Genomic DNA, 13,040 nt, shown 5'->3' with positions numbered 1-13,040 from the left:
TAATTCACATTCCATATACTAGAATGTTAAAATCCTGATCTGGATTATCGAGTGACATCGAATCTATAGCTCAGAAACAGGCCATTCGGCCCAACTGGTCCGTGCCGGTGTTTGTGCTCCACACGAGCCTCACCCCATCAGCATATCCTTCTATTCCTTATAGGTCGCTGTTGTTTAAATATCATTCAGGGAGTCTGGACTGTTCAATGAGTGGTGTAGCAGCAACCTCCTGGTCCTCCCGCTTAGCGCCAGCTCTTCTCTGTCATGTGTCCTCCTCTCATGGATATCAACAAAAGGCAGAAACCTTCAACACCGTCCACCACATTGGCAACTGCGCCGTCTCGGCTCCATGTTATGTGCGTAGGCAACAGTTAGAGTATGGTCTGACCTCCTCCGAAAAGGCTCTCAATCGCTCCCCCTCCCCAACCCACTCAAACCACACAGACTCAAAACAGCACCAGAAAGATTTTCTATATTGGCCACACATCTATTACAAAGTTGTTTTTTTAAAAACCGCGATGACTATAACTGAAAACAGAAGATTACAACCACTCGGAAAAATTCACCAGATAGTGTTTCATTTCTACAACCGATGAACGTCTCTACACTCTTGTAACGACTGTTATTCCAAAGCCCAGTGAAGTGTGACCAGGTCCTGTTTCCGTCTCAGTAAGCCCTCGGCTGGCTCGAACTCCAAGGGGGCAGATTTTGCTTTTTTCTTTGGTTCTTTTTCAAACAGCTGTTTTAAAAAAAAAACACAAATACATCGATTGAGAGAACTGAAGGTGATGCAGTCTATACCTTGGAGTTTCCAGCCATCAAGGCCCCCCCCCCCAGTCTTTTGGTGTCACCCCACTCCCCCTTTGCCTCGCCGCCCACGTTGCTTCTTCTTTCTGTTGTGCTTTGGGATGTTTTTCTATAACCTGGCAGGGCAGGTTGAGAAATCGGTTAACAAAGTAAAATGTGATCCTGGGCTTCATGAATAGAGGCATAGAGTACAAAGGCGAGGAAGTTACGATGAACCTGTATAAAACACTGGTTCGGCCACAATTCTGGGCACCGCATTTTAGGAAGGATGTAAAGGCCTTAGAGAGGGAAAAAGAAAAGATTTACGAGAATGATTCCAGGGATGAGGGACTTCAGTTACGTGGATAGACTGGAGAAGTTGGGGTTTTTCTCCTTGGAGCAGAGAAGGTTGAGAGGAGATTTGATGGAGGTGTTCAAAATCATGAGGGGTCTGGATAGAGTAGAGAGAGAGAAACTGTTCCCATTGGCAGAAGAGTCGGGAACCAGAGGACACAGATTTAAGGTGATTGGCAAAAGAACCAAAGGCGACACGAGGAAAAACTTTTTTTTACGCAGCGAGTGGTTAGGATCTGGAATGCGCTGCCTGAAAGGGTGGTGGAGGTAGACTCAATCATGGCTTTCAAAAGGGAGTTGGATAAGTACCTGAACGAAAAAAATTTGCATGGCTACGGGGAAAGGGCGGGGGAGCTGGACTAGCTGAAGTGCTCTTGCAGAGAGCTGGCACGGGCTCGACGGGCCGAATGGCCTCCTTCTGTGCTGTAACCATTCTATGATTCTAACCATTCTATGATTCTAACCTTCCGAGATCTCTGAGCTCCTTCAATTCTGGCCTCTTGCGCATCCCCGATTTTAATCGCTCCACCATTGGCAGCCGTGCCTTCAGCTGCCTGGGCCCCGAGCTCTGGAATTCCCTCCCTAAACCTCTCCGCCTCTCTCTCTCTCCTCCTTTAAGACGCTCCTTAAAACCTGCCTCTTTGACCAAGCTTTTGGTCACCTGTCCCAAGATCGCCTTATGTGGCTCGGTGTCAAATTTAGTTTGATAATTGCTCCTGTGAAGCACCTTGGGACGTTTTACTAGTTAAAAGGCACTATATAAATGCACACTGTTGTTGATCAAGTGTGGTAATTGTCCTGGGGCCAATATTTATCCCTCGACCAACATCACTAAAACAGATTATCGGGTCATTATCACATTGCTGTTTGTGGGAGCTTGCTGTGCGCAAATTGGCTGCCGCATTTCCTACATTACAACAGGGACTACACTTCAAAATAAAAAAGTGCTTCATGTGTAAAGCGCTTTGGGACGTCCGGTGGTCATGAAAGGCGCTATAGAAATGCAAGTCTTTTTTTCTCGGTCAGGCCCCATATCCAGCGACGGCGAGTTCACCTGCTGTGGCTCATCTCTTAACTAGTTCTTCTCCATGCCCAGTTTGTGTGTGGGCTGTACAGGAATCAGAGGTATCTCAATATTGGGGGTGGGGGAGTAACTAAAGAAACCCACAGAATCTGATGACCGTGTACAGATACCACAGCACTGTGCGGCATTCAAATACTATTAACGTGCTATGGAACGCACTGAAGCTCGGAGTGTTATTGCTTCCACTGCAGTGTGGACTCTGTTTGTAAATCAGACTATTTTCTCACTCCCTCTCTCCTCCAAAAAAATCCTCCCTTCGTACACAAAGTGCAAGGACATAGCATTTCATCAAGAATATCGAAATGTGTTAGGCACAGATGTAGCAGAATTGTCCACTTGCTTCGGGTCTTTTGGAGGAAGATCAATGAACTACAGAGGTTTCAGCATGGAGTCCATTCGGCCCATCGAGCCTGTGCCAGCTCTTTGCTGGAGCAATCCCAAACTAATCCCACTGCCCCGCTCTCACCATAGCCCTGTATCAATCCCCAAACTAATCCCACTGCCCCGCTCTCTCCCCATAGCCCTGTATCAATCCCAAACTAATCCCACTGCCCCGCTCTCTCCCCATAGCCCTGTATCAATCCCACTGCCCCGCTCTCACCATAGCCCTGTATCAATCCCCAAACTAATCCCACTGCCCCGCTCTCTCCCCATAGCCCTGTATCAATCCCAAACTAATCCCACTGCCCCGCTCTCTCCCCATAGCCCTGTATCAATCCCAAACTAATCCCACTGCCCCGCTCTCTCCCCATAGCACTGTATCAATCACAAACTAATCCCACTGCCCCGCTCTCTCCCCATAGCCCTGTATCAATCCCAAACTAATCCCACTGCCCTGCTCTCTCCCCATAGTCCTGTATCTTCCTTAGCTTCAAATATTGATCCAATTCTCCCGTACAAAAATTATATGATCTCAGCCTCAACACTCCCCGTGGGGAAAGCAGCCCTCTGTGTACAATGCATGTGGCATTGCACTGAATGAGAGTTATAAAGCAGAGTCCATGTATTTACTCCCGTTGGCCTATATTTGGACGTTCAGAAGGCTTTCGATAAGGTCCCGCGTAAGAGATTAGCGTGTAAAGTTAAGGCACATGGGTTTGGGGGCAAGGTATTGACTTGGATAGAGAACTGGTTGGCAGACAGAAAGCAAAGAGTTGGAATAAACGGCTCTTTTTCCGAGTGGCGGGCAGTGACTAGTGGGGTACCGCAGGGATCGGTCCTTGGACACCAGCTATTCACAATATATATTAATGATCTAGACGAGGGAACTAGATGTAATATCTCCAAGTTTGCAGACGACACAAAGCTGGATGGGCGTGTGTGCTGTGAGGAGGATGCCGAGAAACTCCAGGATGATTTGGACAGGTTGGGTGATTGGGCAGAAGCATGGCAGATGCAATATAACGTGGATAAATGTGAGGTTATCCACTTTGGTGGCAAAAACAGGAAGGCAGAATATTATCTGAATGGCAATAGATTGGGAGAAGGGGAAGTGCAACGAGACCTGGGTGTCCTTGTGCACCAGTCGCTGAAGGTAAGCATGCAGGTGCAGCAGGCGGTTAAGGCGGCAAATGGTATGTTGGCCTTCGTAGCGAGAGGCTTTGAGTACAGGAACGAGGATGTCTTGCTGCAGTTGTACAGGGCCTTGGTGAGACCACATCTTGAGTATTGTGTGCAGTTTTGGTCGCCTTATCTGAGGATGTTCTTGCCATGGAAGGAGTTCAGCGAAGATTCACCAGGCTGATACCTGGGATGGCAGGAATGACGTATGAGGAGAGATTGGGTCGATTGGGCTTATACTTGCTGGAGTTTAGAAGATTGAGAGGGAATCTCATTGAAACTTATAAAATTCTGACAGGACTGGACAGACTAGATGCAGGAAGGGTGTTCCCGATGGTCAGGGAGTCCAGAACCAGGGGTCACAGTCTAAGGATAAGGGGTAAGCCATTTAGGACAGAAATGAGGAGGAATTTCTTCACCCAGAGAGTGGTGAACCTGTGGAATTCTCTACCACAGAAGGCAGTAGAGGCCAATTCATTAAATATATTCAAGAAGGAGTTGGATATATTTCTTAAGGCTAAAGGGATCAAGGGGTATGGGGAGAAAGCAGGATGATCAGCCATGGTCCCATTGAATGGCGGAGCAGGCTCGAGGGGCCGAATGGCCGACTCCTGCTCCTATCTTCTATGAATCTATATAACATAAAGAAACATTCCCAAGGCATTTCACAAATGGAAAAAAGGGAGAACAATGAGTGCACTTCAAGGAATCTCATTGAGTTTGAAGCTCTTTGGGACCTGCCCGGGGAGGTGATGAGTTGCTCTATATATATGCACGAGCCCTTTCTTTCTTATTGCCCTTCCTTATTGGAACAGTTTTTCTTGCAGACTCCAAAATAATCGATGGCTCACACAAGCAATTCATACAATATTCATCCGAGGCGCTGCACCAATGTCATTATCGAATACGCAACTCCTCGCTCATTCCAACAGATTTCCTGCACCACTCCTTTTATGAAACGCTCAGCTAAGCCACAGTAACGAGCTCACAGAACGTCAACTGATGTTCGTTCAGCTGCCCTTCAGCTGAATACAACCAACTTTTTTTAATGTTTTATTCTCGGGATGCGGGCGTCGTTGGCAAGGCTGGCATTTCACTGCCCACCCCTAGTTACCTCCGAGAAGTTGGTGGTAGTGGGCCTTCTTCTGAAACTGCTGCAGTTCTGGAGCTCCCGACAATGGTCAGGAATTCCAGGATTTTAACCCAGCGGTGAGGAGTAATTGAAATGTTAATGGCCAACTTGCCAATTCAACTGGGTCCAAACAGCGTCATTTGTGACTTTGGTACTGCGAGTGATTTGTCACGGGTTATTTCTCTTCTTTGACCTCCCACTTTCCTCCCATGCAAGCCACTCACCACCAGAAGTCCCTCGGCTTCTCAACAACCAGTCCAGGACCTGAGGTTTAAGTGAAGCATCTTTCACTCTCAGGAGGAAGTGTCCCTCACTTTCGAAAGGGACTTTGTGGCCGGAACAGGAACTGAAGTGCGCTCAGCCAATGGAAGTAAGCAAACCCGAGTCGCAGGCCGCAGTGCAACCCCAGGTCGGAAGTCAAGTAGAGAATCACAACTAGGCCCCCCTCTATCTTCATTCCAAGCAACAATCAGCAAGGCTTTTCAAAAGTTAATGAGAGCCAACATCTTCTCCATTAGCCAGCAAATACCTTCGGAAGCCCCACTTTCATTAAATGAGAATCTGGAATTTCCATTTGATCTGTGGGTGTCACTGGCAAGGCGGCACTGATTGACCATCGCCGGTTGCCCTTAGAAGCTGTTGCTTTCACAACTGAGCGGCTTGCTGGGCCACTTCAGAAGGCATCAACAATTAGCCACTTGGTGTAGGGACTGGAGTCACATGCAGACCGGACCGGGTAAGGACAGCAGGTTCCCGTCCCTGAAGATCAGTAGTGAAAAATATATTCCACTGAGGAAAAAAGGGTGTAAAAGAAAAGATAGCCATCCGTGGCTAAGTAAAGTAATTAAGGATAGTATCCGACTAAAAACAAGGGCATATAAAGTAGCCAAATCTAGTGGGAGGATGGAAGATTGGGAAGTCTTTAAAAGACAGCAAAAAATAACAAAAAGATTGATTAAGAAAGGGAAGATAGATTATGAAAGTAAATTAGCAAAAAATATAAAAACAGACAGTAAAAGTTTCTATAGTTATATAAAAAGAAAAAGGGTGGCTAAAGTAAATGTTGGTCCCTTAGAGGATGAGACCGGGAAATTAATGGTGGGAAACATGGAGATGGCAAAAACACTGAACAATTATTTTGTATCAGTCTTTACAGTAGAGGACACTAAGAATATCCCAACACTGGACAAACAGGGGGCTCTAGGGGGGGAGGAACTAAATACGATTAAAATCACTAAGGAAGTGGTACTTGGTAAAATAATGGGACTCAAGGCGGATAAATCCCCTGGACCTGATGGCTTGCATCCCAGGGTCTTGAGGGAAGTAGCGGTAGGGATTGTGGATGCATTGGTAATAATTTTCCAAAACTCACTGGACTCAGCAAAGGTCCCGGCAGATTGGAAAACTGCTAATGTAACACCCTTATTTAAAAAGGGTAGTAGGCAGAAGGCTGGAAACTATAGACCTGTTAGCCTAACATCTGTGGTTGGTAAAATGTTAGAGTCCATTATTAAGGAGACAGTAACGGGACATTTGGATAAACATAATTTAATAGGGCAAACTCAGCATGGTTTCATGAAGGGGAAGTCATGTTTAACAAATTTGCTTGAGTTTTTTGAGGAAGTAACATACAGGGTGGATAAAGGGGAACCAGTGGACGTAGTGTATTTAGACTTCCAAAAGGCATTTGACAAGGTGCCACACAAAAGATTATTGCTCAAGATAAAAAATCACGGGATTGGGGGTAATATTCTGGCGTGGGTGGAGGATTGGCTCTCTAACAGAAAGCAGAGAGTTGGGATAAATGGTTCGTTCTCAGATTGGCAACCAGTAACTAGTGGTGTTCCGCAGGGGTCAGTGCTGGGTCCCCAACTCTTTACAATCTATATTAACGATTTGGAGGAGGGGACCGAGTGTAACATATCAAAGTTTGCAGATGATACAAAGATGGGACGGAAAGTAGTGAGTGAGGAGGACATAAAAAACCTGCAAAGGGACATAGACAGGCTAAGCAAGTGGGCAGAGATTTGGCAGATGGAATACAATACTGGAAAGTGTGAGGTTATGCACTTTGACAGGAAAAATCATAGAGCAAGTTATTATCTTAATGGCAAGAAACTGGAAAGTACTGTAGTACAAAGGGATCTGGGGGTCCTGGTGCACGAAACTCAAAAAGTTAGTATGCAGGTGCAGCAAGTGATTAAGAAGGCCAATGGAATGTTGGCTTTTATTGCTAGGGGGTTGGAATATAAAAACAGGGAGGTATTGCTGCAGTTGTACAAGGTATTGGTGAGGCCGCACCTGGAATACTGCATACAGTTTTGGTGTCCATACTTAAGAAAAGACATACTTGCTCTCGAGTCAGTACAAAGAAGGTTCACTCGGTTAATCCCGGGGATGAGGGGGTGGTCATATGAGGAGAGGTTGAGTAGATTGGGACTCTACTCATTGGAGTTCAGAAGAATGAGAGGCGATCTTATTGAAACATATAAGATTGTGAAGGGGCTTGATCGGGTGGATGCGGTGAGGATGTTCCCAATGATGGGTGAAACTAGAACTAGGGGGCATAATCTTAAAATAAGGGGCTGCTCATTCAAAACTGAGATGAGGAGAAACTTCTTCACTCAGAGGGTGGTAGGTTTGTGGAATTTGCTGCCCCAGAAAGCTGTGGAAGCTACATCATTAAATAAATTTAAAACAGAAATAGATAGTTTCCTAGAAGTAAAGGGAATTAAGGGTTACGGGGAGCGGGCAGGAAATTGGACATGAGTCTGGGTTCGGAATGGTCATGGCCCTGTGGGTAGTGGAGCGGGCCCAGGGGCCGTGTAGCCTTGTTCTGCTCCTACTGTGTTCTAATTCTGTTAGATTTCAGGAGATGGTTTTATTCCTGTTCCTGGCTGGGGTGGAGATCGCCTTTACAGAAGGTAAGTACTGTAGAAAATATAGGGACAGAGTGATCTCCTGGAAGAATTTCGATCGCCTAGATGGGTCGGAGAGGAATTTCCCAGATTTTTTTCTCCCAAATTGGCCATTGGGTCTTTATCTGGTTTTTCGCCTCTCCCGGGAGATCACATGGGTTCGGGTGGATGCAGAGTGATAGAAGATTAGAGGTTAGGATCAGATCAGCCATGATCTTATTGAATGGTGGAGCAGGCTCGAGGGGCCGATTGGCCTACTCCTGCTCCTATTTCTTATGTTCTTATGTAACCAGTTGGGTTTTTACAACAGTTCGCCAGATCTCATGGTCATTTTACCCGGGGCCACAGCCCATACACTACCAGGTTTGAACTCATGACCTCTGGGTTGCGAGTCCAGTACCAGAAACACTGGGCCACCGTATCTCGGCATTCCATGATTCGGGAAGTTGATGATTAAACGCGTTGCATTGAGAGAATAAATCATGGGAATTATAAAAAGAAAAAAAAGACAGACTTGCATATCGCCTTTCACGACCACCGGACATCCCAAAGCGCTTTACAGCCAATGAAGTACTTTTTGAAGTGTAGTCACTGTTGTAATGTAGGAAATGCGGCAGCCAAATTGCACACAGCAAGCTCCCACAAACAACAATGTGATAATGACCAGATAATCTGTTTTTTTGTGATGTTGATTGAGGGATAAATGTTGGCCAGGACACCGGGGAGAACTCCCCTGCTCTTCGTCAAAATAGTGCCATGGGATCTTTTACATCCACCCGAGGGGACAGACGGGGCCTCGGTTTAACGTCTCATCCAAAAGACAGCACCTCCAACAGTGCAGCACTCCCTCAGCACCGCCCTGGGAGTGTCAGCCTAGATTATCTGCTCAAGTCTCCGGAGTGGGACTTGGACCCACAACCTCCTGACTCAGAGGCAAGAGAGAGCGCGCTGCCCACTGAGCCACAGCTGACAATTAGGACATGGGATTCTTATGGGAGTTTCGATGATTCTATCCATTTTTCTGCGAAAATCACTAATCTTGCTGATCAGCAATGTACAGACCAAAATACTGCAGACGCTCAAAGATATTACTTACCACGGAGACAGAAAGATCGAGGAGTGTGCATAAGTCAGCCTCTTGGTTTGACAAATCTTTATTTATTTTAGCTGCTGCATTGGCGACGTCTGGATGGTAATGTTTCTGCAGCGTCTGGACGGGAGACAGAGAACAAAACAAAGTTGGCACCGATCCACCTTGAACAGAACTTCAGTCATATTCAAACACCGAGCAGAATTCGACGGGAGAAGGTTCACTGCACCACAGAACAAAACTGGAGAGCACAGTCCGTGCACAATACACTAAACTAGAGAGCACAGACCGTGCACAATACACTAAACTAGAGAGCACGGTCCGTGCACAATACACTAAACTAGAGAGCACAGACCGTGCACAATACACTAAACTAGAGAGCACAGTCCGTGCACAATACACTAAACTAGAGAGCACAGTCCGTGCACAATACACTAGGGAGCACAGTCCGTGCACAATACACTAAACTAGAGAGCACAGTCCGTGCACAATACACTAAACTAGAGAGCACAGTCCGTGCACAATACACTAGAGAGCACAGTCCGTGCACAATACACTAGGGAGCACAGTCCGTGCACAATACACTAGGGAGCACAGTCCGTGCACAATACACTAAACTAGAGAGCACAGACCGTGCACAATACACTAAACTAGAGAGCACAGTCCGTGCACAATACACTAAACTAGAGAGCACAGTCCGTGCACAATACACTAGGGAGCACAGTCCGTGCACAATACACTAAACTAGAGAGCACAGTCCGTGCACAATACACTAAACTAGAGAGCACAGTCCGTGCACAATACACTAGAGAGCACAGTCCGTGCACAATACACTAGGGAGCACAGTCCGTGCACAATACACTAGGGAGCACAGTCCGTGCACAATACACTAAACTAGAGAGCACAGTCCGTGCACAATACACTAGAGAGCACAGTCCGTGCACAATACACTAAACTAGAGAGCACAGTCCGTGCACAATACACTAGGGAGCACAGTCCGTGCACAATACACTAAACTAGAGAGCACAGTCCATGCACAATACACTAAACTAGAGAGCACAGTCCATGCACAATACACTAAACTAGAGAGCACAGACTGTGCACAATACACTAGAGAGCACAGTCCGTGCACAATACACTAAACTAGAGAGCACAGTCCGTGCACAATACACTAGGGAGCACAGTCCGTGCACAATACACTAAACTAGAGAGCAGTGTCTCACACACCCACCAAATAAAGAACGCAGAACTCTGTGCGCACAAAGTAAAGCTAGGGAACAGAGTGCCTACAAACTAGATTGATCCCTGGGATGAGAGGGTTGTCCTATGAGGAGAGATTGAGTAGATTGGGCCGATATTCTCTGGAGTTTACAAGAATGAGAGGTGATCTCACTGAAACATATAAAATTCTTACAGGGCTTGACAGGGTAGATGCAGGGAGGTTGTTTCCCCTGGCTGGGGAGTCTAGAACCAGGGGTCACAGTCTCAGAATAAGGGGTCGGCCATTCAGGACTGAGATGAGGAGAAATTTCTTCACTCAGAGGGTGGTGAATCTTTGGAATTCTCTACCCCAGAGGGCTGTGGATGCTGAGTCAATGAGTATATTCAAGGCTGAGATCGATAGATTTTTGGACTCTAGGGGAATCGAGGGATATGGAGATCGGGCGGGAAAGTGGAGTCGAGGTCGAAGATCAGCCATGATCTTATTGAATGGCAGAGCAGGCTCGGGGGCCGTGTTGCCGACTCCTGCTCCTAATTCTTATATTATAAAGTTAATGGAAATGTCCCTGTGTACTTGGCATTAAATTCCTTGCATTTTCCATAATGCAGGTACCTGGGATTAGAATAACAACAGACGTCTCTGGGTGCCCTGCATAGATATAGGAGAGCACATTCCCAACGTGCCGGAAACACTACTGACAAAATAACCAACCTGTAGTTCCCATAGAGAACTCTCCATCGCTCGGCACTTGGCAGGATCTTCCTCGTCCATTATGTATGGATCAGCGGAAAGATCTGGAAAACAGTTAATACAAAATGACTCTTCACTGGAGTAAGACCTTGAATTGATTACTAAAGCAGGGCAGAATAAAATTAAATAAAAATCACACAGATCAAAATGAAAGAGAATAAAATTAAACAATAATATGAAATGAAACTGTAATTTGCACACACCAATTTTGGAAATCACTGAATGATACAGCACAGGAGGAGGCCTGTGCCGGCTCTCCAATTAGTCCCACTCCCCCGAGCTTTCCTCATAGCCCTGAAAATCTTTCCTTATAGCCCTGAAAATCTTTCCTTTTCAAGTATTTATGCGATTCCACTTTGAAAGCTTAAATTCCGTCAACTCAATAAAATAATCCGAAATGCCTTTTGCTCCAAGTTCACTCTATTTCTGACACGTGGGAGCTTCGACTTGCTTTTCATCAGCAAGGCGTATCTCAGATTGTATTAAATTTAAGATGACACATGGAAAATGTGCAGCAACTGTTGAATCGCAGCAGTGAAGTTACACGGCAATACACAAAATAAAACCCCACTTCCAACGCAGATAATCAACAGTAGCCACGACAACGGTGAAAGGAGCAGTACCTTGCGCTGCGCCGGGCCGGTGAACGAGGGCCTTGCACGACGGATGCCGACGGATGAGATTACATATCAATGGAATGACCATCAGCAGGGCCGGAGGTGGTGCGGTAAGGCTCAGCCGGGATAACCGCTTGCTAAATGCTGCTACAAGATAGGCTGGCAAATGGCTGGATACAGGAAAAGAAAAAATTCAAACACCAACAGGTACGTACACAAACAGAGGCATAGAGAACAAGAGCAAGGAAGGTACGCTAAACCTTTACACAACACTGGTTAGGCCTCAGCTACAGTATTGTGGCCAATTCTGGGCACCACACTTTAGGAATGATGTCAAGACCTTGGAGAGGGCGCAGAAGAGATTTACTAGAATGGTACTCGGGACTTCAGTTATGTGGAGAGAGACTGGAGAATCACAGAATCACAGAAACCCCACAGTGCAGATAGAGGCCATTTCGGCCCATCGAGCCTGCACCGACACATATCCCACCCGATCCCCGTAACCCCTACACCAACACATATCCCACCCTATCCCCGTAACCCCACGTATTTAATCCCCCTAACACTAAGGGTCAATTTATCATAGCCAATCAACCTAATTCGCACATCTTTGGACTGTGGGAGGAAACCGGAGCACCCGGAGAAAACCCACGCAAACACGGGGAGAATGTGCAAACTCCACACAGACAGTCGCCCGAGGCCAGATTCGAACCCGGGTCCCTGGCGCTGTGAGGCAAGAGTGCTAACCACTATGCCACCGTGCTGGGCTGGGGTTGTTCTCCTTAGAGCAGAGAAGGTTTAGGGGAGATTTAATAGAGGTGTTCAAAATCATGAGGGGTTTTGATAGAGTAATTAAAGAGAAACTGGTTGGTAACCAGAGGACACAGATTGAAGGCAATTGGCAAAAGAACCAGAGGAAGATGAGGAGACTATTTTTGTTACGCAGCGTGTTGTTGTGATCTGGAACTGAAAGGGCAGTGGAAGCAGATTCAATAGTAACTTTCCAAAAGAGAATTGAATAAATACTTGAAGGGAAAACAATTCCCAGGGCTGTGGGGAAAGAGAGGAGTGGGACTAATTGGAGAGCTCTACCAAAGAGCCAGCACAGGCACGATGGGCCGAATGGCCTCTGTCTGTGCTAATTCTACTTCACATACAGAAACATACAGGGTAGCGAGCTATGGAGAGAGAAGTTAGAAGGGGCTTGTCGAAAAGATGGGTCTCAATAAAGTGGGAGAAAAAAAAGAGTGGAGGGGGTCAGTGAGGGAGTTGCAGAGAATTGGGGCGAGACGGTTGAAGGTACTGCCACTAATGTGAAGGGGGCTGCGTTGAAGGCCAGAGTCAGGGGACCATATATTGAAAGCGAGGGAAAAAATTCTGAACTCGTGAAAAAAAACAGTTGCAATGAGGGCGGATGAACTGATTATATCTACTTTTACTGTCAGAGCAGGATACGCAGAAATCTAACCAAATGTACAGGGTTTGGTAATGTGGCTTAGAAACCATACTTTAAAATGTAAACAAGAG

At 46.4% G+C, this 13,040-nt stretch overlaps 1 protein-coding gene across 1 annotated transcript in view; it reads right to left on the bottom strand.

Moving 5' to 3' along the window:
* Positions 1 to 455: 455 nt before the first annotated feature.
* Positions 456 to 13,040, bottom strand: part of noc4l (nucleolar complex associated 4 homolog) — a 46,184-nt gene continuing 33,599 nt past the window's right edge. Inside the window, exons 12-15 of the mRNA XM_086011926.1 lie at positions 11,520 to 11,683; positions 10,858 to 10,940; positions 8,931 to 9,044; positions 456 to 739 (exon numbers count right to left, since the gene is read on the bottom strand). Coding sequence (XP_085868052.1) covers positions 623 to 739; positions 8,931 to 9,044; positions 10,858 to 10,940; positions 11,520 to 11,683 — 478 coding nt within the window. The 3' untranslated portion in view covers positions 456 to 622. The remainder of the gene's footprint in view (positions 740 to 8,930; positions 9,045 to 10,857; positions 10,941 to 11,519; positions 11,684 to 13,040) is intronic.

The sequence above is a fragment of the Somniosus microcephalus genome, chromosome 19 (assembly GCF_052327205.1).
Source record: "Somniosus microcephalus isolate GS21.2 chromosome 19, FLI_Smic_1.0, whole genome shotgun sequence".
NCBI lineage: Eukaryota > Metazoa > Chordata > Chondrichthyes > Squaliformes > Somniosidae > Somniosus > Somniosus microcephalus.
Note: the sequence above shows the minus strand (reverse complement) of the source record. Positions and strands in the feature narration are given on the sequence as shown.